Source organism: Myodes glareolus, chromosome 6 (assembly GCF_982192425.1).
Source record: "Myodes glareolus chromosome 6, mMyoGla1.1, whole genome shotgun sequence".
NCBI lineage: Eukaryota > Metazoa > Chordata > Mammalia > Rodentia > Cricetidae > Myodes > Myodes glareolus.
This window is the reverse complement of record NC_142031.1, coordinates 18,037,359-18,064,826: the sequence shown is the minus strand read 5'-3', so window position 1 is coordinate 18,064,826 and position 27,468 is coordinate 18,037,359. Positions and strand designations below refer to the sequence as shown.

The following is a 27,468-nucleotide window of genomic DNA, read 5'->3' as shown; positions in this document are numbered from 1 at the left end:
CACAGCAAAGATGAGAGAGAATTTATTCTCATCACAGGTAATTTCCAGATAGAATGGGAGCCACAGAGAGGCCCCAGGAGCCCCCAGGGGGACCCACCTCAGAGGCCTTGCCTGAGGATCCCAAGCCCAGACACTGGGTGAGTGGGGTAGGGTGGAAGACGGGGTGTCCCCCCACCTCGTGTCCTGACCATGTTTCCCACTTCCATAGGAAGGAAGGGCAGCTCGGCTACATAGTACTATAATATATAGAAGCGCAGGAGCTGGCCGCGGCACCTGGGTGGGGCTGAGGCCCCTGAATTATTGCAGGAGGGAAGGGGCTCAGTGCTGGTGTCTCGCGGGGTGCTGTGCTGGCTGTGGGCAGGGCTTGGAAGGGGAGGGGGCCGCCCTTTGCTCTGTGCTGGGGCTCCTTGGGCCCTGCCTCCCCCCAGGGTGGGGCTTTCTCACCCGGGGTGCTTTGTATGTGCTTTGAAGACCATTTTTGCATTGCCAGGAGTGAGGAAAAAATATCCTGGCATGGTAGAAAAAAAGATATTTACATACCCTGGTGGGCCGTAACGGGGGTGTCAGCCTGTGGGTGACAGGCTTCCCAGGCTCCTCCCATCCTAACAGACCATGGCTGGGAGGAAGGGGACCTGATCTGGAATTTGGTTGTCATGTGACCTCAGACAAGGCATGCCCTTCTCTGGGCATTCCTATCTGGTATAGGGAGGGGTGGGATTGGGGCTCTGAATTTGCCCCATGCTCCTGTTCCCAGCATGGGCAGGGGTGGCAGGGATGGGCAGTGAGAAGTTGGGAAGAGGCATCACAGCCATAAGAGCGTGTGGCCAGGCAGCCAAGCCCCTCTGAGGGCATCTCACACTCTGCTGTGACCCTCTATGGAAGGTGGCCAGAGGGACTGGCCAGGAACCCTGTTTTCCTGTTGAGCAGCAGGAGGAGCCAGGCAGAAGCTGCAGGTGGCTCCCCCATAGAGGAAGGAGGCCCGGACCTGAGATATAGCCATGGTGGGCTCACCCAGGCTGGACGGTGGGCCTGGTGCTGGTGTGATTCGGAAGCAGCCTGGGCTCCAGCCTCCAGGCACTGGGGGGAGTGGATGTGGGCCTCTGCCTGGTCCCCACAGGTACTGGGAACTGGGCAGTGTCAGCTCAGATTCCTCGCTCACACTATCATGCCTCCTCATCCATGATGTGTTATCTGTGGTCACACACATGTGGCTCCTGCCCTAGTGGATAAGCGCACACGTGGTAATCTGCACACGTCTGGGAACAGAGACATGATCACATATTGTTTCCATCAGCAGCCAGGGCCTTGTGAGAGCACACCCTGACCACCACCTACATGCATGAATGCACACACAGGTAGGGGAGTGACGTCACTGTTGGATTCTGGTGTTGGAAGGCCCAGGCTCTAGAAGACACGGGTCCTGTGCCTCTGGAGGGCAGGTGCTCTATCCACCTGGAGCACTGAGGACCTTGTCCCAGATGCCTGACTCCTGTAACTGCAGGTTCTACGGTAGAGCTCCGGGGCTACTGTGACTTTTGGGTGGCCCTGCGGAGCCCCTAACAGCTAGTACAACCAGGGCCAGGTGGCCAGGAGTCAGAGGTGCCGACGGGGCCCCTGAGTGCTGCTTAGCTGGGCCCTCATGGTCTGGATGCTTCCAAGGATCTTTTTCTGGTGGCCCATGAGGGTGATGCCAAGGGCACGCACATCCCTGCCAAAGAAACGAGGTCCACTAGTTTGGTCTTAGGAGTCTGGGAGCTGGGAAGAGAGACCACTGCCCACCCCTGAACTGCTGTGGAACTGCTTCTGGGCCTGCACCCTCTTTCCCGTCCTGTCACTCACTGGGCATTCATGCGAAGCACCATGCCAAGGGAGGAGTACCCGCCGGCTGCAAAGTGGTCCCGGTACCGGCCCATTCGGATGGAGTCCAACCAGTCTCCCACAGTGAGGTTCTCACTGCCACTTCCACCTCCTCGGAGGTCGAAGCAGCTCCTGGCAAAAGCAGGGGGTGGGCACCTGGGAGCAGAGAATCCCATGAGTAGTCTATCAGGGCTCTGGCCTTTGCCAGGGACATGGGCACTGGGCATCCTTTTCCTCCATCCCAGCCCCGCATTAGGTAGATGATTTGCAAAGCTGGACTCTGGGAAGGAGGCAGTACGGCTGGCACGGGGCTCAGGTACCTGCTGACGGTGGCTGTGGCCCTAAGGTTCTCAGGGCTGTGGATCAGGGCATCGAGGACGCTCACGACTTGTGAGAAGCGAGGCCGCTGGGCACGGTCCTTATGCCAGCAGTCCAGCATAAGTTGGTGCAGGGTGCGTGGGCAGCCCATGGGTGCTGGCAGCCTATAACCCTCCTCCACTGAGCTGATGACCTGGGTGGGACACAGTGCTGGGCTCAGGCCCGGTTCCCTGTTGGAGCCCCACTGTTGTGTCTCTCCCCTGGGCCCCAGACTCACATCCTGGTTGGTCATGTTCCAATAGGGCCGTTCACCATAGGCCAGCACCTCCCACATGACCACGCCGAAACTCCACACATCGCTGGCTGAGGAGAAAGTGCGGAAGGCAATGGCCTCGGGCGCTGTCCACCGAATAGGGATCTTCCCTCCCTGGTATGGATGCAAAAATGTTGAAGGATGGGTGGCTGGGTTTGTCCTCTAGCCCAAGGCAGAATCCTACTTCCCAGCCCACCACCACCAAGAGTGCCCGTCTTAGGGGAGTCCACCTCCCTGAGTCACTAGAAAGGTAAGAGAAGACTAAAGCATCCTGAAACACATGGTGTGTTCCACAGAACACATTAGAATGTGACTGGCTGCCCCCCCCCAAGCTTTAGAAACAATTGTCAAGCCTCGCCTATACCCCCTGCTCACGAGAAGATGTTGGAAACGCACCGCAGTGGTATAGGCGGCTTCAGGGTCGTCTTCCAGAGCCCTCGAGAGCCCGAAGTCTGACACCTTGCAAACCAGATGGCCATCTACCAGGACATTGCGGGCGGCCAGGTCACGGTGGATGTAGCCCAGGTCCGAGAGGTAGCGCATGCCAGCGCCCACCCCTCTAAGCATGCCCACCAGCTGCACGATGGTGAACTGCCCATCGTGAGTCTGCAAAGGGACACAGAGTGGTGTGGGCTTTGGAGACAGTTCCTGGTTCAGGGTTGGGGACCCTCCCGTAATTCCCTAGAGACTGGGCAAAGTGAAATGTTGGGCATTTGCGGGTGTCTCCTCTGGGGAAATGGAGGCCCAGAAAGGTCACGTTCCGGGTCTGACAGTCCCCAGTGAATACCTAGCAGGGGTGGCACAGGACACGCTAACCCTTAGCTTGAGGGAGGGCGGTAAGGGCCCTTGCAAAAGTGGGACCTTCACGGTAGGGGGCTAGAAAGCAGTTCGATCACCTGACCCTTAAGATGTCCCTTGTACCTGCCTCTTCCCCACGTATGTGAGATGAAAGCTTGGGCGGGGTGAGGGGTGCTGCTTACAAACCCTGAGCAGCCAGACTGAACCTCCATATGTGGACGGCAAGCGAACATACCCCATCTTTGTGGGTGGCAGTGAAGGACGAGCACCCTTCCCCCAAGTGGGCACAGACATACCCTGAGGAAGGCATCCAGAGAGCCGTTCTCCATGTACTCAGTCACGATCATTGCCAGGTGGCCTGGACAGGGAAGGGGAGATGCAGGCCTGGTGTATGTGGGGCCAGGGCTGCCGATCAGGGACCCCAAGAACATATGCCCACCCGGGAGGTGGTCAGGATGGTTTTTAGGGTCCGACTGTGGTCCTGGGCTCTGAGTACTCCAGGGTCATTTAGGGACCTGAGACATAGGGACAGAGTTAGGATGGCCCGGCAGATGGGCCAGATCCCTCTGTGAGTAGCAGCGTCCCACAAGGTGAAGCTACCCTTGTCTGGCACCTACCACGGGTGACGACACCCTCAAGGCGGATGATGTTAGGGTGGTCAAACTGGCCCATGATGGCTGCCTCGCTCAAGAAGTCCTGTCGCTGTCTCTCGGTGTAGCCAGCTTTGAGGGCCTTGATAGCCACAGGCATGTCCCGCTGACCTGGCACCTGCAGCCGCCCATAGCACACTTCTCCCGACTCCCCTGTGGGGCGCAGAAGGAGTGGGCAGCAGTGAACCCGGCTCCCACTCCGGTCCACTCTCTCCGTGCCTCCAGCACCAGGTGCTCCAGGGTCCCCATTCCCTACCCTCTGGCCATGGGTCCCCTCCCATGCCACCCGCCCCTCCCAGCCTCTGGGGCTCACCAGAGCCTATGATCTTCTCGATGTGGATCCTGGATGCCTCGATCTCTCGGGTGAAGCTGCGGCCTGCTCGACCTGGCTCCTCATAGGTGTGGGGCTCTGCACAGAATTGGGGTTCTGGGAACTTCCCCGGGGGGTGATTCAAGGGCAAGAAGACAGGTGGGGGTGCTGAGGAGTCAAGGAGAAGGGCCCTCAATAGGGACAGGAGGAAGTTTCCTCTCCCAATATTTCCTAGGGGAAATGGGGTGTCTCTGGGAATCTCTAGATTTAGCATCAGACAGCAGGGACCCCACAAGGCTTACCCATAGGCATAAGCAGGAAGTCTACGGCATGACTCTGTGTTCTGGGTCTCTGGCTAATTCCGACATGCCTGTTGTTCCCTGTCCCCCTCCCCCCCGCCAAAGTGCAATCTTAAAATTGCTCTTACACAAGTGCCAACTCTGCCTGAAGGTGGGTCACTAAGGATTCCAAGGCTGCATGGAGCCTAGTGGGGAAGAGTATTCTGACTGGCATTTAATGGGCACAGTGGTAGGACGTGGAGGGGAGGATCCCCATGGCTCCCCTGCTTCCTGGAATCTCTCTATAGGAACCTGGAAATCTTTCTGTAGCGGGGTTCTCGTCCAAAACTGCACCAGAGAAATCACACGTGAAACATGTATGAGTGGACATGGCTGGGCCTTGGCCTGACCAAAGAGCCTTCAGCATCCCAAAGGAGGCTGACATCCAGCAAAGTGGGAGTGGCCTCTGTAACAGCTAGCCTTAGCCTAGGCCCTGCCTGGTCTTCCTATAGACAGCTGGACCTGGCAGTCCTACACTGGGACCTGCTGGGGCAAGGCTGCACACTCACCCTGCCCATTCTGGTAATGCATCTTCTCCTCATCCGAGTCCTGGAAAGCCTTGCTGTAGCCGCAGTGCCTGCATGGGGGTGAGGGTGGGAGCAGTCACCACCCTGCTGGGGCCAGGCCAGCCTAGACCCAGTCAGAAGATGAATTAGGATGCCCCTCTCTCAGCAGGTTGGCTCTTGTCCCTTAGCAAGTCTGCAGGGGACAGTCTTTGTTTTGGGGCTCACAGTTCAACCCATGGGGATAGCCCCAACAGCCACAAAACAGGCTCTGCTGGGCCACCCTAGTAAGTCCCTTTTTATCCTGGCCTGGGTGTTGCTGGGCGTGGCTGGACTGTGGCTGAGGTTGACTAGGCATGTATGTGTCTGGGGTGGGGCTGAGGTGGGACCAGGCTTGGTTGTGGCTGGGTTGTGGCTGGGGCAGGGCTGAGGATGGTTGGGCGTGCTTGGATTGTGGTTGGAGGGGATAGGTTCTGGCTGGGCATGGCTGGGTTGTCGCTGGGGTGGGGCAGAGGTGCACCTACCTCTTCTTGCAGATGAGAAGTAGGAGGAGCACCACCAGACCCGTGATGAGTGTCAGGCAGATCCAGACAATAGTCCGAGTATCATACCGGGGTCCTGCAGGAAGGCCTGGTCTTTTGCAGCCCGCAGCCTGCTTTTCCCATGCCACCCTGCACTGGGCGTCCCTTGGAGTTCATGCAGCTGGGCTGCCTGGCTTCCCACTGTGCAAGCTGTGCATGCTGGGGACAGCTACTTGCCCTCTTTGACCCAAACAAAGAAGAGCTGAGAACCACCCGTGCTGCTGTCAATCTCACAGCACCAGGAGTGTGCTGAGAGATGTGAGCGCTGGCCTCTCTTCTCAGCCCTGTAAGATCGGGCCTGGCACCGTCTGCAGCCTACCGGAGGCTCTGAGAACTTACTGGAGGCCACACAATAAATGGAATGGAAAGCGCATGATTGCCACCTTTGGTCTCAAAAGGATCTATAAACACTGGGGCTTGTGCACTCCTTTAACCGCTGGGCCCCCTTTTCATGGTTTCTGATTCAGGGCAACAGGTCTGGGGACTAAGATTTCCAACAAGGCCCCAGTGATGTGAATGCTGCGGGTCCCAGAATACACACGGGAAAGCCTCTACCATCTGTGGAGGACACGAAATTCCGAGAGATGTCCCTGGGACACCCATAAGGTCACCTGGAAGAGGCCTCACTCAGGCTCAGAAGAGGCCTTCCTGACTGTAAAAATCCCACTGGATTGGATAATGAGAACAGAGGTCCTGTGGGCACAGCCCGGTATGGCCACAGGTTTTCCCCTGCTCGCCCTCCTCCTCTTGGTCTCACCAGTGGGGCTCCCTGTCCCTCCCCCTCCATACACTCACGGGGTTTCCCGGTCTCCACCTCCATAGCCTGGCTGAAGCGGCCACAGCCGGCTGAGGTGCGGGCTCGGACCTGGAACACGTAGCGAGTGCCCGGTTTGAGGCCTGATACGGTAGCACGGGTGGTGACGGCCTTGAGGGTAGAGTAGCTTTGCATTTCCTTATCCTGACCAAAAGAGACGAGGGTAGTGAGGCCACGCGGCCCCGAGGCCCTCCTTGCTGCCCATGTCCCCGTTGGCTCCTCGCCCACCCACCTTCGGGAACCTTCTCAAACCTTCTCGTAGTACTTGATCTCGTACTCCAGGATGATGCCGTTGGGCTGCTCTGGTTCCTGCCACAGCAGTGACACGCTGGTCTGCCCCGCCCGCTCCTGCCGGATCACCACCACCTGGGACGGGGCTGGGGTGGCAGCTACCCATCAGGCCCAGCATGGGCCATGCCCAGGCCCCTCTGGGACCCCAGACTGAGCTTGTTGACCCACCCGTTTCTACACCAGGACAATCAGCAGCCCCATACCCTGCAAAGGCACTGGCTGCCTCCTGGAACATTCCCTGCGGCCAGTACAACAGCACAGCCTGGCTCTTGGGCCAAGATGTGAAGCTGGCTACACCTGGACAGACCTGGTTGCCCTCAGGGCCTTCATCCTGAGCAGAGGTCTGGCTATAGCAGGTATGCCTGCGGAAGGACCCTGGGCTGGAGTCCTGGTTGGGGTAGCACTGGACAACGAGGGGCAGGAGCTGAGGAGGCCTGTCTGTGTTCAGGGGTTCTTTGGTCACTGGAGGTGCCCTGCCTCCAACCCCTGGCTTCATCTTCGGGTGTTCTGTGCTCTCCTGAGTCTGCTCGAAGATCACACATAGCTACAGACAAGGCCAAACAAAGAAATAAGCTGGGCATGGTGGCTCCCACCTGTAATCCCAACACTTGGGGTGGAGGTAAGAGAATCAACATGAATTCAGGGCCAGCCTGGACTGCAGAGTGAGACCCTGACTGGCCAGTTCTTCCTGCGTCTAGGTGTCCTGCTGCTCCAGCATGCCTGGGAGCGCTTTGAAGGCAGGGGCTGCTTACAGTTGGTGCCCAATAGATGCTGCTGCTGCTAGCCACTCTGATGAGAAAAGTCAAGAAGCCCCTATGGAAGGACCTGAAATAGGGGAGTCAGATGTGGGAGCTCACAGCTCTGCGGTGGCTTTCTGACTAGCCAGGGCCAGCTAAGTCACATTCGGCTGTCCCTGCAGGCTGCACTAAGGAGACCGGGGCTGGCAGGCAGGGGTACAGAACAAGGAGGCACCTACTGCATGTGGCCATGGTGCCAAGGTGGAGAAAAGGTGGAGGTGCAGTTGAGGTCACTCTGCAAAAAGAGCCCTGTGGGCCTTTCGACAGGGACGGCACATGAGATCCGCCGTGGGTGGAGTGGGGTAGCAGTAAATCTCTTTCTAATGTGGGTACTATCCAAATGCTGCTGGGGTCTCTGCTCTTCCCTGCTCCCCTCCAGCCAGCCACCTGCCTTCCTGCTCCTGCAGACAGGTGGCAGAACAGGGCTGTGAACCCAGGCAAGGGTCTGTTCCTGGATACTGCTGGACAAGACGGTGGGAACTTGCGGGAAAGGAAGTGTCCTGGATAGATGTCACTGGGCCATGGGAGAGATGGAAGTGCTGAAATTCCCAGGAGGCTGCTCATCTGGGTCCCGACCTCTGCTTTCTATGTGGAGACAGGGGGCTGCTGAACCATGTCTGCATATGTTAATGGTGGGGCGGAGTTGAGGGTCCTGGGAATGTTCCGGGGTGATCATGCACAGAAAGCTACCCCTGGCTGCTCTGAGGACCAGGCTGCTGCCCGACAGGCATGACCCCCAGAGTTCGGAAAGAACGAACCTCCAGGGGGCTGAACTCAGTCCAGCTGACCAGAAATAAGGGAATGACCATGGTCCCAACATATTCAAACCCATCTGGCTCTGGAAATAGGCACTGATGTGATGACATCTAGGGCTGGGGATGTGGTTTAGTTGGTAGGGTGCTTGCCTGGCATGCATGAAGCACTGGGTTCGATACTCAGCCCCGCATAAACTGGAAGTGGAGGGCCATATCTGTCATCTCAGCACTTGGGGGGCTAAGGCAAAAAGACTGATGTGGGTTCAAGGCCAGCTTGGGCCAGCCTCAGACTCTGTTGCCAGTTGCTGGGCGGGGCACTCTCCCCTCTCTATGCCTCTACAGTATGGAGGACAGTGCCGTTACGTCAACTGCACAAGAGAGAAATTAGAGATATAGGTAGGGAAAGTTCTAGAATCCAGGCTTATGACCCCCCACAACAGAAGCCTGCCTCTGTACTTTCTGGGGTACATCCATTCACAGTATGGGTTCGCTTTCCTACAGGCAAAAATGCCCCCTGCTTAGGTCTTGAGAGACAATGGCTTAGCACGGCATGGGGGTCCCTAGGGCTGCTCCGCCTACCTGCCTGGTTCGTGGTGATGTTGACCACAGCAGCACTGCGGGGCTCGGGGCTCAGGTTGGACACACCGTTGACAGCCTCAATCCAGAAGGAGTAGTTCATATGGGCCAGCAGGTTGGCCACCAGCAAGCTGGCCTGTGCCAGGCTGGTCTGCTGCGGGACGAAGCGGGTTCCACTCCCACAAGCCTCACAGTGGCTCAGGGTCCAGGGGCAGCGGCGGCACACTGCGTTGTAGGTGATGTCACTACGGCCACCTGGGTCCAGAGGAGGGGCCCACTCCAGGGTCACGGATGTTCCATTCACACTGGAGATAAGATTCACTGGAGCTGAGGGTGGCCCTGAGGGCAGAAAGTAACAAGTTGGGGTGACACTGGCCCAAGATCCCCACTGTATCCGGGGCCTCTTTACTAAGGAAGCCACATCTACTCCATCCTCCAGAAGCTCACAGGGCAAAGACTGTGCCAGCATCAGAGACAGGAGCCTGAGTTTCCATGTCACAGGGTCACAGTGTGTGTCCTACAATTCCCACCGATAGCTGGAGGGACACTGCACAGTCCTGGGGAGACCACAGCAGTCACGCTATATGTAAACAGCCCGGTCGTGTCCACCTGTCTTGTCTCTGCGTTCTTGTGCTAATAGAAATGCTTCCGAGCACTCTCTGTGAAAGAGGAACCCTGCTGTGTATGCACTAGGCTGTGCGGTACCACACAACCCTGCCTCCTCCCTGGAATACAGCCCCAGGCTGGGCAACACAGACTCTGGAGAGACGGGCTGGTGGCTCCTTTTTTGAGCTAATTGTGGGGCTGGGTAGACGTGTCATGGGAGTTGAGCCAGGAGAGCACAGGGTGGATAGAGAACCCCAGGGCTCATCATTCCAGCCTGGGAATCTTGGCCTTGAGAGATTTGAAGCACACGTTCTCAGAACCCTTCTTAAAGGGTTCCCGGGGCTCTTGAAAGATGTAAGGAAGAATTTCCAAGTCCAAGGTACAAGACACCAAAAGCTAGGAGTTACGAACTTAGGCCAATTGGTAGCTTTGGGCCCTGTAGCATGGGCTTGGGAAGAAGCCAGAGTCTAGCCAAATGTGGGCACCTGCTTGGGACTGAGAGCTAGGCTCGCCTAAGCTGAGGAGGAACTCTTTCTGCCCCATCAGGTCCCACATCAAGATAACTCAAGCCTGGGCAGTAATCACTATGGAGGAACGACTGGCATGGGTGTATGTAGCACCCGTGGGTGTGAGCACATTGGCCAGCATGTGTATGTGTGGCACCCATGGGTGTGAGTACATTCAAACCCTGACCTGCCTATGCAGGGAGCCTGGGGCTGGGTGGTGATGGGAGGGGCAAGGGAGGAGAGATCTAGGCAGCAGCTTCAACGCAAAATCATGCAAGCCCCTCTGCAGCAGGCAGTGAGCGAGGGTTGGTGAATGCTGGGCCCCAGGTCAGTGGAGGTCAAGGGCCAGGGTTGAGGAACAACATCAATGCCAAGACAGTCCTGCAGCCCTCAGAGTCCCCTTGGGTACACAGGGCACACACACACACAGAACCACACCCTCTCCAGACACGAGTCACACTTGTTCAAGCTCAGGAATCCTTTCAACTGTCCTGTGTCTCACCACAACCACCTGAGAATCTGTAATACACATGAATAATACAAATGCACGCTGCACACTCACACTCAGGTGTGCAGACATCACATGTGGGTCTGTCAACACACACAGACACACACAGACACACACAGACACACGCAGCTCCCGGTATCCAGCAGCTCCTGCTGGTTTGTCTAGGATGGTGAGGGAGGGAGTGCTGTTCTGGCTCCCACCCTCACCTCACACTGAGCACAAGGCTTGCCCACCCAGCCCTGGGACACTGACATCACTGCCAAGTCTGACGACCAAAGCCACCTTGCTCTAGGAAAGCAGGAGCTCTGACTGGATGTTCTTTAGGAGAGAAAGACCGAGGGAAGGCCAGAAAGAGGTTCTTGGGTGTCCCTGAAGAGATGGCAGGGGACCACAACAAGACTCCAGGAGGTCAAGCTTGATGCTGCAGTGAGGCGCCCTATACACAATCCACCCTTATTTCAGACACACAGCTCCTGAACCTTGGGGGTCCTACCAGAAGAGCTGCTAGGCAATACTCACGGGTGCAGGCTGCCGACGGTGGGTCCAAGGCTGCGCGGTAGTAGCTGAGGTCACAACGGCACGTCTGGGCTGCAGGGGTCGCAGAATGGCTGTGGGGTGGGCATCGGGCACACAGCTGGTCCCCGGGGGCTGACTTGTAGAAGCCCAGCTCACAGGCTGTGGAGGATAAGAGAGATAGAGGCAAGCTCCCCACCAAACAGCTTCAGGGGGACTCCCCCTGAGCTTCCCAGTGTGTGTGTTGGGGGGTCCTGGAGGGACGAGCTTCTCGTCTGTAACACGATGCTGCTATCCTCACCAATGAATAAGGGACAGGGTGTAGACAGGACATTTGACTTCTGTAAGGTTGCAAGGAGCTGAGCTAGGACCTTGATATGCATTCCAATACCAAAATGGACACCCCAAAACCCCACTCCCAAGCTTCCAAAATCGCCCACCCTCCTTGGCCTTGGGGTCTGACAGGGCCCAAGCAGCTGAGAATCAATGGTAGGGTGGTTAAAGCCATGACCTGTGTGACCTAAGTGGATCAAAGAGGGAGGTGGGGAATGTGGGCGAGTAGGAAAAGCCCCACACATGACCTGTTCCAAGCCTGGACAAACAGGGACCCTCTCCCATTAAGGCCAGCTTCCTGGCTCGAGCACAAACCCTAAGGTGGCAAAGGCTACGGCTGGGGTCTCATACTTCATGCCCCACAAGTTCCCCAGGGAACCTAACTCCAATGCCTGCCACCCTGTTATCTCTGCTGCTAGCGGCTTGTCTCCTGTCTGATCCTTTCTTCTGCCGAACTTGCCACCTGTTCTACCTCATTTGAGTGATAGTGGCCCCACCTGCCCTCTCACATCCAGCCAGATGGCTTAGAGCAGGACCCAGGACCAGGCCCTTTCCAGACCCAGGAGACCCTGACTGGAACCCAGCCCACTTTCCGAGGCCACCATATTGGGGAAGGAGACACAAGATAAACATGATGAAATCATCTTCAGGAGGGCAAGGGGATCACGGAGGGCAGTGGTAGAAGCCCCCTCCCCAAGGAGGGGGATGTCTGAAAGGTAAGAACAAAATCACACAGGCAGATGGGTGCAGGAATTCCAGAACCCCACGCCCCTGTTCAGTCTCTTGGAGTTCCAAATAAAAACAACCTTCTCTGCCAGGCCAATGTCAGCCGCCCATCCCCAGGCCAGACTGAACAGCTGCTGGCCTCAGGGCCTTTGCACGTGTTGGGTTTGCTTCCCAGGGTGTCTTTTCTCTCCTACCCAGGTGCTGAGCTCCTCTTTCTGGATCCATTCCAACTGGTCCTCGGCGACAGCCTTGCTGGCCCTCTCCATTGAACACTCAGAAATGACTGGGCCTGTCCCTGTATCTTCCTCTCCCAGTCAGTCTCTCCTCCTGGACTGGGAGGTCCTTAGGAGGTAAGGATTGATTTGTGCCAAAGACGGTACTCATGTGAACCCTTCTGGAGGGTCAGACACACCCAGTGCCACCCAGTAGCTGCCAGCTCTGTCACACAGGGGCAGCCACAGGCTCACTGGATTCTCTACACACTAAATCCCATCCTGGAAAAGCCAGTCCCCCAGGGAAGTTTTATTTAAGGATGTCATTTCAGAGCACGGTGCCTGTGGATACCGATCAGATCTCTTTATTATACCTGCTAATGCCAAGCAAATTCTAAAAGTCAGCAGACTTGTAAGAAAGTGAGAGGCAGGGGAAAGGACGGCCCTAGAGTGACTTTGGGGGCACAGAACTGCGGCCCTGGAAGGGGCTCAGCATTGTCAGGTGATGGGATGATATGTCCATGCTTTGAGATACCTGCCCCATCCAAAGGGACCCCAAGAAGATTCAGGCTTGATTCCATCTGGGCTCAGAGTACAGGGATCTGTCTTGGGGTGCAGCCTGGACACAGGCTCCTTCCGAGGCAGTGAGCCATCAGGGCAGCACTGTTAGCAGGGGGCTTGTGCTGAGAAACGGTGCCCTCACTGTGGTAGGCGGACCCCCGTGTGCTGTTCCTCCCCTATCCATTCCCCACTCCCCTGCCCCTCCACAACAAACTAGGTCAGAGGAGTCAGCTCTGCCCAGGGAGCCTTTGGAGCAGGAATGGACAGAGAAGCAGTTCTCAGGGAAATCTTGCTGTGGCACGGCATGAAGGGAGCGCACAATGTGACAGGCATCTCTGAAAAGCTTTGGCTGTCAACAGCTCATAGCTGTTGGATGGACACGGGGGGTTGACTGAATCTCTTTCTGGTATAACTCCACAGTTGGGCTAAGTGACACAGGGCACGTCATCGGGCCCTGGTTTCCTCATCTGTAAAATGGGGACAGCAATAGTGCTAGCTTGGGGCTGCAGAGAGGGTCACATGAGCATCAGGATCTGGTGGTCCCTGGCACCGGTTACTATAACTAGATAGGATCGGCAATTGTAGTACAATCGTTTTGTCTGTGTGTGTGCCTGAGTGCGTATGCTTGTGTGTCGGTGAGCATGTGTCTGTATGTTTGTGCCTGAGTGCATGTGTATGTATGCATCTGCCTGTGTGCATGTGTATGTGTGCCTGTGTGCGTGTGTATGTGTGCCTGTGTGCGTGTGCCTGCGTACATATGCCTGTGTGCAAATGTGTGCATGCTGGGGATAGAACCCAGGGCCTTGTACAGGCTCAGCAAGCACTCTGTCACTGTATGGAACCCCAACCCAAAGACCCTTTGACAGAAGAGGGAACAGCTCAGAGAGTTGCAACCTTCAGCCCCAGATTCTCAGCCAGGAGGTGATGCAAAGACAGTTAGGACCATCTAGCTGGGCCCCTACCTGGCTCTCCTCACAGTCCTGAGCTTAGAGGTGGCTGTGTCTTCCTTAACCACCAAGCCATCTCTCCAGGCTGGCTGTGTCTTCCTACAGCTCACCGGTTGGCAGTTCCCTCCTGCTCCGCTAATACCCAATATGGCTATCACGTGTCAAGGCCAGATTAATCCACGCCTTGAAAATAAAATCATCTTTAATAAGAATACTAATCACCGGGCCTCAGGGAGCCCTGGATCCTGGAGGCTGGGCTAGGAATTAGTGGCTGGGACAGATGGAGGCGCTCCGGGCTGTGGCCTAGTCCTGCCCCGTGATCCAGGGGGCTTCCGGAGTGGTACAGGGCTGGAGCGGCAGGCTGTGGGCCAGGAGAGGCCGCTGCCCCGCCGAGGGCACCTTGCCCAGCCTGCCTGTCAGGCTGGCAGCTGCCCACAGTCTCAGCCACCTCTCTGCTCCCCCTGCACGAAGCCTGAGATTTGACAAATAAGGTGCCCGCCCGTGGTCGACCAAAGGAAATTAATTCTAAATCAGATTTTAAACACAGGCAGGAAGGCGAAAGAGCTCGTCGTCCCCGCTCCCCTCCGAATGAGCCTCTGATATTTATAGAAAGATGATTAGGGCCCCCGAGGGTGATTTACATTCCCATCCAGGTGACAGGAAGGACAGCAACTAGGCTTCAGACTCTTCCTGCCACTCGGGGTGGGGGTGACGCTCCAAGGCCCTTCCACATGCTGAAGGAGTTGGGGGAAGAGAGGAGTACAGGTGGCTAAGGAGGTCACTGAGTCACTAACTGGTAGCTTCCTGCTTGGAGGATTCCAGAGACTGGAGATCTACCTGCCAGTCCCTGCTGTGTGTCCCTGGGCCAGTAACTTTACCTCTCTGGACCTCTATCTCTCAATGGTAAACTGGACTAGCTTCATATGACTCTGACATTTTCTGATGCCTGAAAGAAATCTCACTTGGGCACCTGAGGAGCCAGGAGACACGGCAGAGTTTACAGTCTCCAGAGACCCAGGCAAGGCTGTTGGCCTGGCTTCCTGTGTGAAGGTCTCAGTTCAGACCCCATGTGGCTCCTTCCAGATGTGCTGACATAGACAGTCACAGATGCCACCGGCAGGGCTGGGGAATGTCCTTCCATGTGGGACTCGAAACCCGCAGCTCATCCCTATGGCTGCCTGCAGTGCACTGTGAATTGATATTTTTTATAAAACCTGTAATTATCTTGCAACTAGCGTAATTATGTTGCATTATGATTTAAATGTAAAACTCAAAACACACTGCAGTTCCCTAACCCTGCCCTGCGTGTCTTTGTTATTTTTTATTAATGGGCTGGCAGCGGCAGGCAGGAAGCTCGGCCTTGGCCTCCCAGTTCTCTGAGGAATTCTCACCAAGAGCCCTGTCCTGCCCCGTCTCTCACCTCTTCCAAACAAGGGGACTTCCCAGTCTTTCCCGCAGGCCAGCTTGTCTTGACGCACGTGGGGCTGGCTGGCTTACTTGTAGAGCTGGTGGCATATAGAGCTGGGAGCTGAGACAGCCCTGAGCAGGTGTTACCAGCTAGTAGTCTGCCTAGTCATGATGGCACGGCTGTACCCATCACTAGTAGCCCGAATGGGATAGGAGGGCTCCATGGGTAGAAGGGGAGTCTTGAGGGGCAGTTGGCTTGGGATCAGATCCATTCTGCAACTGATGTTAGAGGGTCTCAGTTTGTCCCATGTGGAAAAAAATAAAAAGGTCCCACCTCACTTAGAAAACTGTTATAGGATGGGGACTTCCTAAAGGCAGGGGCCTCTGGCCCAGACCTCCATGCCCTGAGCACAGGATACTCAGGGGAAGAATAGCTGACCTAATGTGTTAAGGGAATACATTAAAGTCTCCAAATACGGCAAACATCGGAAAAGGTGCCATAGAGACAGTGTGTTCTCCTGGATCGCAGGAGGTGTTTCCATGACTGCCACAGAGGAAGGTCCCTCCCTGGACCCTCTGTAGCCAGAACCAAAGTTCTCCATAGCCAGGCTTGTCTGTGCTCTGATGGCAGAGGGACCATGTGTCCAGCCTCTAGGGGATCCAAGAAGGGCAGAGGGAAACCAGGCCGAGCCCCACACCAGCTGGTGCCCCAGCTGGTGCCCACCGAACTCCCCTAGGTAACTTGTTCTCAGCATACCAGGCTGCAGGGTCCCACATGGATCCAGAGAGCACAATGTGTGCACATGTTTGTGTGCGCACGTGCAGACACAGGCAAGCAAGCATGCATGCAGTATGGTGCCTAGTCTTAGAACGCCTAGTTGCTCAGCTGTCCCCAGAAGCACTTTTCAAGCTCCCCCAAACACAGGCAGCCTGAGTCTGGGGCCATGTGACAAGTCCAGCCCAGCCTGTCCTCCTTGGGTGGCCCTGTAGGCATGTCCTTGCAATGTCCCCTCCCTACACTTCTTTACTCAGAACCCTGGTTCTACTTCTGTCCACTCCACACTTTAGAGGGTCGATTGACTTTCATCTTAGAGTCCAGAGCTAGCGTCAAAATCAAGCTTTGCTACTGCCTAGCTGTGTGCCCTGGGGCAAGCTGCTTCCCCTCTCTGCACATCTTCAAAACTAGGACATTAATAGCCTCTGCTTCATAAGGTGCTGACGGGGACTAAGTAAATTAATACACGTGAAGCCCCTAGAACAACGGCCGCACGGATTAGCACACAGAGTGCTTTCCTACCCTAGGGACATGCCTGATAGCATACCTGATCCCTTTGACAATGTCCACAGGACAGGCCACCTGCCTGTTCCCCAGCCCCCAGATGCCCTGTGCATCTGCCGACAGGGAGCCAGATGGCTGGTGATGATGTACACTGGCAGCCCTGCCCACACGGAGCCACTTGCCACCGACCCGGCCAGTCAGCCCTGAGTTCCACTCACCCATACAGGCATCCCGCCGCTCCTCATAGCCAGCACTGCACACACACTTCCCGATGGGTACCAGCCACTCGCCCTCAGCACTGCAATACATCTTGGGTGTGTCGCGTTCCTCCGAGTGCCGCACACACTGCCCTCGCACCTCTACCAGCGAGGACGAGTCAGCCCCGGTCACTGCTTCTGAGAAGGCCGCCAGGTTGCGTACCATAGCGGGGCACTTCTTGTAGTAGATGCGGAGGGAGAGGATGGCGAGGCAGGCGCCTATGTCCTGGAAGGCCAAGTAGAAGCCGCGCTTGCTGAGCGGGCCCACACCACGCACCTCCGTGTTCAGCTTGAGCCTCCGCACGCCCAGGTCAGCGCCCGTGAAGCTCTCATCGGCCGCAATGGTGTCGATCTTGAGGAACTGGCTCTCCTGGGTGCTGGCACCCAGGTCCCGGTCAGACTCCAGGTAGTGAAGGTTGAAGGTCTCCTTGCAGGTACCCAGCACGCCGGGAATGCTGTTGCAGTCACGCAGTGTGAACTTGATCTCAGCGTAGACACGCCGGGCCCCGTCGCGGGGCACCCAACTTGTACGTAGCCAGTTGTTCTGATTGGGGCTCATGACGTTGCACACTTGGTATGTGTGGATGGGCCGGAAGGACTCGTCCACCTCATTGATGGAGTCCCACTGTGGCAAAGAGAACACAGTCTGCTAGGGTGGAGGCCACACCTGGCCATAGGTGCCAGGGAAAACACAGGAGAGAATATGTCCCTCTGGGCAGGTAGTCACCACTGCCCAAGGGCAGGCATCTGCAAATGAACCCTCAAGTTACGCCCATGGAAGTGTTGCTGACTTACAGATATAAGGAAGAGCCAGCTGTGTGCGTGCCACCAAGGGGTACAACAGAGCCCATCTTTGCCTGGCTGCCACCCAGGTTCTGACCGCTGTTTCTATATGCCTTGTCCCTCCATTCCCAGGGTGACAGGACTAGCTTAGAGAAGTGGGTGAGTCCAGTTTCCCACTAAGCTACTTAAGGGACCTGTCCAGCATAAGAAGCAGAGGCCCTAGGAGAGGTCCACCTCAAATCCCTCTCCGGCTCCCTCTCCTTTGTGGCTGCTTGCTGAATGACGGACTCTTCCCTTTACCCTGCTGCCTTTTGGTTTGTGATTTGTCGGAGATGGGGCCTCTTGTAACTCAGAGCGGCCTCGAACTCACTTTGTAGTCAGAATCAAGCCCAAACGCCTCCGTTCCTCCTGCCTGGACCCTCTGAGTGCCTGGATTACAGATCTGAATGATTGGTGGAGTGCTGGGGATGGGACTCAGAGCTATGTGTGTGCTTGGCAGGCAAACCACTGAAAGAGGTTCTGCACCACTGTCCGTGGCCTGGGATTCTAGGGCTGGTCTGGACCCCACTCAGGCCAGAATGAGGCTGAGGGAAAGTTAAGTAGTACTGCTTTCGTCTGGCCCTAGCCGGGTGAGGGAAACAGAGATAAACCAAATACCCCCACAGAGCTGAAAGAAAGGCTGCCGGGAAGCAGGGGAAATCTGCCAACCATATATCAGACGAGACATTAATATCCATAACAAATAAATACGGCTCACCAACGGAAAACTAAGAGTCCAATTAAAAGAGGAGCAGAGGACTTGAAAAGACATTTTTTTCTAAAGAAGATACACAGATGGCTAAACAGCACAAGAAAAGACACTCGACATCGCTAACCACTGGGGAAATGCGGATCAAACCCACAGTGAGAGCCCACTTCTCATCCATTAGATATTTAAACAGAAAAGAAGTGCCGGTGAGGGATGGAGAATGCGGGAGCCCGGTGCATCGCTGAGCCTGGTTCATTGCTGAACTGTCCGGCTGCTATGCCAAACAGTGTAGCGAGGGCCTCAAAAACCAGAATTTCATGAGGCAGCAATTCCAAGTGTACATCGTCATGATGAGATACCTGTATACCCATCACGCTCACGAGGTGGGTAGGCAACCAATATGCTGCAGAGTGTGCCTGCCTAAAATGTAACATCCCCTGGGTCTGAGCCCCAGCACCGAAAACATAAACATCTCAAGCAGACAACCTACCTGTCTACCAACAGACACATGGACAGAGAAAATAGCACACACAGACAGGGGACTATTACTCAGCCTTAAAGAGGAATGGGAGCCGGGCGGTGGTGGCACATGCCTTTAATCCCAGCACTCGGGAAGCAGAGGCTGGTGGATCTCTGTGAGTTCAAGGCCAGTTTGGTCTGCAGAGTGAGTTCCAGGACAGCTAAGGCTACACAGAAAAACCCCGTCTCAGAAAACCAAACCAAACCAAACCAAAACAAAACAAAGTGGGTTCCTGGCCCCCCAGCAGTGGAGAGTGACAGCTCAGGAGACCTGGAATCCAGATGGGGAAAGGGAGGGTAACACCTGAGCCCTCCTGATGTGGCACTTGCCAGCAACATCCTGGGTGAAGCAGAGGCTTATGTAGGCACAGCGAGGGAAGATCTCTGTCTCCCTCATCCACACCACTACCTAGTTCAAGCCAGGGGGCAGGCACTGGGCTGAGTCCTGAGGGCCTCAAGGAATTGCCAGGGCTAAGGACAGATGGCCATGTCCACCTCTGTGACTCTCTCTCTCTGCCCCTGTCGGAACCAAGGATCTTGTTACTTCAGTATGGGGCTGGGGGGCTTGAAGAACCTCCCTCCTGACACTCCACTAATCTGTAGGTTGAGTTTGCTCTAAGTGTGGCACAGTGGGGGTCCTGAGTGTCCCAAGCCCTTTCCTGCCTGTCACAAGGCCCTCCACCTTTCCTCATTTCTGCTGGCCGCACCAGCAGCAACCCCAGCCCCCCTAGACAGGCCCATCTCAACTAGGCTGGGAGGACGCCAGGAGAAAATGCCTACGGAGTGCTGAGCTCAGGCCTGGCACAGGAAGACACTCAAAGAGCAGAACACGAATGCACTGCTGCCCTTGCCAGCAGATCCCTGGGCTGCCCGCATGCCTGCAGGACCATTAGGATGAGGTTCTTGACCACAGAGCTTCTAGGGGGTGTGGCCTCACTTGTAAGAGCCCATGCTTGCTGCCTCCCCCACCACCACCACACCGTAGCCCCAGCTCCAGGCAGCGGTGCCACATCTGGGGCTAAAGTCATTGTCACAATTAATGGAACACCAAAGAGCTTGCCAGATGCTCCCTGTCTGCTTCCTGCCAGGGGCCCAGATAAATTAACCAGCTTGAACAGAGTCCTTTCCAGCTGTCCCCACCAGTGCCAATGGCCTGGCCCAGCCCTGGCAGCCCCAGAGTGAGGGCAGACGCCTGGAGTGGCCAGGTTCCTGGAAATAAATGCAAGGACAAGCCAGCCCAGTCAGGACCACTCTGGGCCACTCGCACCCAAGTTGCCTCTGCTGCTGACACCTCAGGCTGTCCCCCACCGTGTTCTCTTCCTGGAACAGAACCGTGCACAGCAGCTGTGCAGCTGTGGGCCTGTTACACTCCCTCTTTTGAGTGTTGGGTGTTTTATCTATGAATGCCTGCTTCTTTTAGCTACTCCAGGGCATGGTAAGGGTCAAGGAGATGTCGACAGTAATGTGTCCCCTTCTAAGAGCAGTGTGCACTCTGGCTGTTCATCGCCAGGCAAGGCACAGGATACTCCAGCAGGGCAGAAAGAGAGATGCATCCTGGTTAAGTACACAGGGTCTGGGCCTAAGCAGAGTAGACTAAGCTCTCAAAAGCTTCTGGCTTCTCATCGGCCAATGTCCTTTCTATGTGTCACTCTCTGTAACTGCACAGAGCATGCTCCATGATCATCTCGGTATAAATGAGGAGGTGAATGGCCTGTGTGATTCCACTGGTCAGAGAAGGCAGCGCTGCACCATCTTGGGGCCTGGTACCCATGCCTTCAGCTATGTTCTGTCCAAGCAAGATAACCCCCCTCATGCTAAGCACAGACCAGAGGACCAAGGAGCAAGCGGTAGAGAGTTGGATAGAGCTTGGTGAGCCAGTCCCAGAGGCTTTCCTCCTTGCTGGGCAGGTGGATAAGCAGAAGGCCCCGAGATGGGAGTATGCGCTCACGCCCCCACTCGACCTGCTCAGTTTCAAGTCTGGGGTTGGAGCCAGGCAGCATATATTCCTTTCTGGGCAAGTCCAGGCTCCAAGTGGAGCGCATCCTTGGCTCAGCAGACAATATGAATCCTCCCTCACCCCTTACAGGGAGGTCAGACAAGCCCTTAGCACCTGAGGTGCCTATGGGTTCCACGTAGGTGCCAGGCCTAGAGAGATCTGGGTTTGATCTCCGCTCACCACCAAAGCAGGGTTCTTTGCTTTTTGCTTTTTGGGGTTTTTTGTTTGTTTACATCTACTGCACTGATGCAGACCTCGTCTGTGGAATGGGCCTACCATCCTCCCAGGACTTGCTCCCGTAGCGATATAAACACAAGGTTTTTATCATTGCTTTCTAAATTTCAGAAGAAGCAAGAAGACGCTGCACACACCTGGCACGCCCTGAAAAGCTGAGCTGTCTGTCACTGGGTGTGAGCCTCCCCAAACCAAATCCAGGTTCCCATTAACCTAATGGCCAAGTCCTGGCCCCAGGGCAACAGGGGCAGCCAGCCCAGAGCCCACCTGGGGCCAAGGCTACCTCTACCTCGCCATTAAGAAGCAAGGGAGGTGTCTGCTCAGCTAGTATCAGGGCACTCAGCATGGACCAGGCCTGAGACTGGAGTTTCCCAGGGACGGGCCCATTGCAGGCAGTCCCCAAGGACAACCACACTGAGAAGCACGTCTCGGGAGCAGAAGACCCGGCCTCTGTCCTCAAAAGCAGCGGCTGTGCAGCTACAGCTCTGGGCCTCGAGAACCACAGCACTCAGGCTTGTCCCTGCCAACTCCCAGAGTCCTGTGCCCAGGGCTGATGGCTGCTGGCTCAGCCCACTGCTGCCTGCCATGAGACCCCACAGAGGGTGAGCAGAGATCCCTCCTGACGTCCAAGCAAACCTCACCCAAGGTAAAAAACAAAACAAAACAGAAAACCCGTCCCTTTCCAGGCCTGAACTCCTGGTGCCCCCGTCATCATCAGGACAAACTATGCCCTGTCCCCAGGACTATGACAGTCAAAGGTATTCATAAAAGCCATCAACATACCTGCCTGTGCTGGGGACAAGGGATCGTGTCACGTATGTGTGTGTTCATTATGGGATACAATCACAGTACACACTAGTAACAATGCTCACTGACTCCAAGAGCCACACTGCGGAGGTCCCACCCTGCACCAAGGCCATGTGACAGCCTTAGGAGGTCACCACGCACGCCTGCCTTTCTACAGACAGGGAAACTGAGGCCTGGAGGGGTGAGGTGGTGACCCAGGTCCCACCAGTCACTGTCCCTCCTTTACTATGATGTCCATGGAATTTGGGAAAGATCATGGAGGCCACAGGTTGTGCAGCATTGTTACGGAGTCCATGGTTACCTGGAGACCTGATGGGGCCTGGGAACGTGCCACAGTGGCCTGCTGTGCTCAAGGTGATTCTGACAGGGCTCCTCACCTAGGAACCCCTGGTGAGGCCTGGCAGTTGGAGGGAGGGGACCCAGCCCAAACGAAGGACTCGGTTGTCTATTTCTCTGTTGCTATGGTTCCAGCTACCCTGGACCTGGGCTGGGCAGGCTGTGAATACGCAAGCCCAGGTCACAGATAGGAAGATTCTCAAACGGAGGGTTAGACAGGAATCGGGGGCCATGTCAGAGCCAGCTCTGTCACCCCAGGGGTGCCAACGAGCTAAGCTGCTAAGAGCTATCTACTCTGCCTCCCATTCCTGCGCCCGTGAACGAATGAGTATACTTCTTAGAGCCTCTGCTTCCTTTTGACCCGTGTCACGCGAAGACCCCAAACTGTAACCTCTCAGAAAGACGACGCAACTCCATCACTCACCCCGTGAGCTGGATACGTGAGCCAGCCCCAGTCTCCGTGGATGGTGGATGTGTCCAACAGGTTCACTGTCAAAAGAAGACAAGAGGGCATTAGGCCCCTGGGACCCCTTTCCCAGCCAGAGCCAACCACACTGATCATTTCCTCTTCCCAGGAGCTCACAGTTCCTATCCCAGGATGCTTGTTCTTGCCAGTGTCCTTCAACGCCCCAACCAATGGCCATGTCACTACTGCAGCCCGTGCTACCCAAGCCCTGGGCTTCCTGGAACAACTGGGTGTACAGAGCTGCGTCTGGGCGGGGCTGATCCCCAGATTCCTCCATTGTGGAATGGGGGTGGTGGTGTTTACCCCCAGTGCTCTCTGAGGTGGTGACAGCATTCACATTTACACCATCAGGTCCCACCATTTCCCCGAGGACAGGCACGATTTTAATGTCCTCAGTGTCCCCAGGCTGGAGCTCGGCACCTGCTGGACCACTGAGGACAGGAATAGGAGGGTCGTGGATGGACGAGAGCTCCCTCCTAACACCATCTGTGTGCTGAACTTTGCCCACGGGAGCCTTAGACGACACCTTGTCTATGATGGTGTCCAGAGAAGCAGCCCGTACTACTTCCACTTAGGAATGAAAGACGTATGTCTCTGAGAGGTTTGGGAATCTGTCTAGAAGCCCCAGTGTGGCTACCAGGGCCAACACAGAGATAGCTATCACTTGACAAGGCTGGCCCGAGAAGCAGGTTCTCTGGGTGGTGCCCTAGGCAGCGGGGAGGAGCTCTGACACAAATGCCAGCTTGCTCAAAGACCACCTGGGGGGCCTGGCAGAATCACAAAGTAAAGAGCCCGCTTTGGGGGTCAGGCATTCCTGGGCCCTTGCTACACCAGTCCCTCATTACCAAATGGCTTCTATTTCTTTGAATCTCAATTCTTCATCTGTAAAATGAATTGGTAAGACTTGGGGGTTCAGATGGGGGCAAGGAAGCCATTTGTAAAGCACATGGCCAGCTGCCTGGTCCAAAGCTGGTCCCTGTGGACACTCCGTTCTTTTTCCTACAACCCTATGCCTACTCACTCGATATCCTGCTTAGAGAACAGGACTACAGTCTCAACTATCTGCATCTGCTGTGTGTCCTAGGAAAAGTTCCTTCCTGTCTCTGGGCTATGCTTTTTTTTTTTTTTTTTTTTATCTCAATGCGCCTTTGGCACAGAAGCCCCATAGCCTTCTGTGTTCTGTTTTGTTTCTTCTGTGGGTCTCCTTCCCTAGCCAACTACCATGGGCTTCCATCTACCAGGGTGGAATGTGACCTGGCTAGGTCACAGATGGTTAAAGCTCTTGGAACTTTCCCACCGGGAGGAGGGGTATCCTTCTGTTTGACATTTGCATAGCTCCGAGTTGGCCCTCTCTGGCCCTCAAAGACGCAGCCAAGTGTCATCAGGAACTGCAGAGTGAGGATGCTCTAACAGACTCGTTTCCTTCTTCCTTCCACCCCACCCTCCCACCTCAATGTCAGGTGCCTGGGTGAACCGGGGAAGACTCCTCTGCACTCCTTTCTAGGTCTCTAGGGACTGGGTGGGACCAGAACCAGAACAAATGCCCACAGAGGGAAGTCCCCTCTCTGGAGCCAGCCCTACGCCAGGGGCGCAGGCAGAGAGAAGGTTTTCCGTCTCCCTCCCTCTTTTGCTCTCAGGCAATAGAGAGAAAAGTGGGTCAGGCAAGCTCTTTCCTCCTGCTGGCTGGGGGAGGGAAGGGGGCTGTACGGCAGGCCCCCCCAAGACCGGTGGGGCACCATTAGGAGAGAGGGTGGGGAAAGAACACCCAGAGGTGTCATCACACGAGCCAAAATCCCACATGTGGGTCTCAGGCACAGAACAGTCCAGTCCAGAGCTGCGTCTACATCAGAGGACCCTGAACAAACATCCATCGCCACGGAGGCTCCCCCTGAACACCTTGACTACAGGGCCACCGTCTGTCCCCAGGAAGTACCACCACATCAGCCGGTCCTCAGATAATCCACAGATAAGTCAAAAGTCAATCCTATCGGATTCACAACAGGCTACAGGAGTCCAGGGCTGTTTGTTTCGATCCCTTCTAGACCATTCTCTGTCCCTTTTCTCCCATCCTTTTCCTCTGGACCACTGCCAGCCACCGTACCTCACATCTCATCCGTGAGGGTATAGAGAAGTGGGATGAACCTCAAAGGACAACCCACGCCAACAGGGGTTGATGGGAACTGGGTGGAGTTCCAGTACTAGGCCTGCCAGGCAGTCTGAGGCCCCTTGGACCAGGTCCCCTGATCATACAGCTGCCTGGTTTCCTGTCCTGCCAGACTGTGGGATCGATTCCCTGCTCTGGATGGATCTCCTATTTGGAAAATGGGAGACTGGACTCCAAGGCTTCCCAGGGAACCCTTCAGGCCTCAGTTTCCTCATCTGGAACATGCCCACAGGCCGTCCTCCAAGAACTCCCTGTCCAGGTTGTTCTGGGGACCTCACGGGGCCGTGAGGTGCTGAGCAGCAGAGATAATTCCACCGCGGCTTCCCGCCTGACCGTGGAAGGCATTATGCGATTCCTTTTCTCTCCAGCACTGTCACCTTCCCCCATTCCATTTCGCTGAGACTAATACTTAAATTGATTCACATTCCCCGAGGACACAGCACGTGATGGGGAGGCCAAAGAATCGGGGTGGCCCAGGGACATCAGGCAGGACATGCAGACTGCCTTAGAGACCACCGTGAAGTGGAGGACGATCCACTCTAGGGAGCGAGAAGGGGCCTGGTGGCTGGCGCAACTCAAGGAATCTCTGCAGGTGTACGACTGCCCAGCAGCCACTGCGAGCAACGGGCAGCTAGCCAGGCTGGGCACTGTCGCCTCCGCTGGTCCCCAGCTGGGAAGTGTGCCTTCTCCCTGAGTCCCCAGTGGTCTTCCTAGCAGGTTCTGGATCTGTACCAGTGCAAGGATTCCTGGGAGTTCCACGTGGACATCGGGCCCAGGTCTCCATCATGTGGTCATCTGAGTTGTGTGGGTCACCCCTGCTTGGCTGGGCACTCCACAAGCTATCATTTGGCTGTGTACCTTGCACTTAGCCGTGACCCCCTCAATGTGGGCAGGTTTCTCCCCTTTCTCCAGGCCTGCCTTTTCTCCAGCTGTAACCCCTCTGTTGCACGCGCTCCTTACCTCGGATCTGTCTGCAGCATTAGAGCCTGAGAAAAGTCACTGTACCCTGGGGACTCTGGGACACACAGCCAGTGACTCCGGAAGGTGGCTGGCTCCTCCACAGAACAGTTGAGGAAAGGACTCGGGGAGTACAGCTCACTCCTGGAGCCTTGCTGAAGACCTCCTTAAAAATTACTGGGCTAGAAACACCACTTCCACCCCCAGTCCTAGCCCACCCCAACGCGTGCCGCAGCACTTGGCCCAGCTCTGGGGAAACTGTTCTCTCAGGCCATCTTTCTCCTGAGCCCTGACTCTGCCCACTTCCCTGCTCACTCAGAATAATGCCTCCCCAAACATGTCTCATAACTAGATAGCCAGCCAGCTCTGCCTGCCCTGCCCACCTGCAACACGCCCCCCCCCCCATGCCTCCTCAGCTCTGCTTTCCTTGGGGATAGCATCCTACCTGTCTCAGAGTGCATATGTTTCACTGGGACAAATGTAAGTCACAGGGTCTCTTTCTGTGTGTGCTGCGACACCTAACATGCCTATGTGGGTGTCACAATACACATTTCCATGTGCATATATCTGTGCACGTGCGTGTGCAATAGCTGCACTGCTGTGCGCATGATGGCGTGTGTGCTGTCCATGCATCTCAGGTTCTGCTAGCCTGGGTCTGTGTGGATGAATGAGCCTGTGCTTGTGGGCTGGCTGGGCCCCTGAGCTAAATGTTTGGATTCCAGGGACACTCTGAGCAGGAAGAATAGTTCAGCTTGCTAGGGAGCAGTGAACATTGTAAGTCCTGCCTGACTGACGAGACTGGCTTTATCCCTGGACAGTGGGCCACAGCCTCCTGGGCACAGCCTCCTAAGGAGAATCCACACCAGAAGCTGGGGTGTAGGGAGGCAGGACCCTTGGTCTGACTGCAGTGTCTGGTGGGACTAAGAAAGGGTGTGGGTGGGCACTCGGGTGCCCCTCTCAGCTCTGGGGTCTCTTCCCCCACCACAAGTCACTTCCTAGATCCTTTGAGTCCTGATGTCCTGATGACTCCTTGACCCTCCCACCTTCCTGGGGCCTGAGTGAAGGGGGCACCTGGCTTTGACCCAGACAAGACCCTTCTTGGAGGCAGCATGCCTCTGTCTCTCCCAGTCCTTTCCTCACCTCTTCCCACCGGGTGCCTCTCCATTGCGCCCCTTTCCTCTGGCCAGCCTTCGCCCCCAACCTACTCTCAAGGCACCCCTCAAACCCGTGTCCCCTAACCCCTGTTCTCTGGTCTCCGTCAGTTCTTGGCCTTGTTTCTCAATATCATCTTCAGCCCCCATTCCTTCAGTCCTCTGTATCTTGTCCCCGATTCTTGGAATCTTGCTTGTCTCCCTGTCTGCCCGGTGCCTGTCAATTCGTTCTGTCCTAGGTCCCCATCCCTTGCCTTCTCTCTGTCCCCTCTCTCCTCCATACCTCTTCTGTCTTCTGTCCAGTCCTGTCCCCTTACCCTGGCGTCCTATTCTCAGTCCCCTGTGTATCTTCCCTCCGCCCCTGTCCGTGCCATCCCGAGCTCAGGCTGGCTGGGGTCGAGGCGGGGAAGTTGCGCCCCGGGCAACGCCGCCCCCGCCCCCGCCCCGCCGCTCCGCTCACCTTCGCCGCGCCCCGCAGACACGCAGGTGGCCGCCGCCGCGGCCGTGACGACCCACAGAGCAGGGGACAGGCGGGCCCGGGCGGGGGCCAT

The 27,468-nt window shown here is 56.1% G+C and overlaps 1 protein-coding gene across 2 annotated transcripts; it reads right to left on the bottom strand.

The window, feature by feature from the left end:
• Positions 1-27,468, bottom strand: Epha8 (EPH receptor A8). Of its 2 annotated transcripts, none has more exons than XM_085690464.2 (17): positions 27,378-27,468; positions 22,604-22,668; positions 16,718-17,381; positions 11,041-11,196; positions 8,905-9,240; positions 6,735-6,859; positions 6,464-6,626; positions 5,612-5,705; positions 5,094-5,161; positions 4,250-4,414; positions 3,904-4,089; positions 3,583-3,644; positions 2,885-3,094; positions 2,453-2,602; positions 2,178-2,368; positions 1,840-2,013; positions 1-1,708 (listed from the first exon to the last, which is right to left on the bottom strand). In XM_085690464.2, the coding sequence occupies exons 1-17, from the start codon at positions 27,466-27,468 to the stop codon at positions 1,594-1,596; spliced, it is 3,015 nt and encodes a 1,004-aa protein (XP_085546590.2). In that variant the 3' UTR covers positions 1-1,593. The 2 variants fall into 2 exon arrangements, with proteins under 2 accessions (XP_085546590.2, XP_085546592.2); XM_085690466.2 differs by having other exon boundaries at positions 4,250-4,345.

Coding starts and splice junctions, on each gene's coding strand:
- Epha8 (XM_085690464.2), bottom strand. CDS start 27,468: ATGGCCCCCGCCCGGGCCCGCCTGTCCCCTGCTCTGTGGGTCGTCACG. Junction 4,415..5,093: donor GCATTACCAGAATGGGCAGG/GTGAGTGTGCAG, acceptor TTGACTCCTCAG/CACCCCCACCTGTCTTCTTG. Junction 2,603..2,884: donor AAGCCGCCTATACCACTGCG/GTGCGTTTCCAA, acceptor CATCCATACCAG/GGAGGGAAGATCCCTATTCG.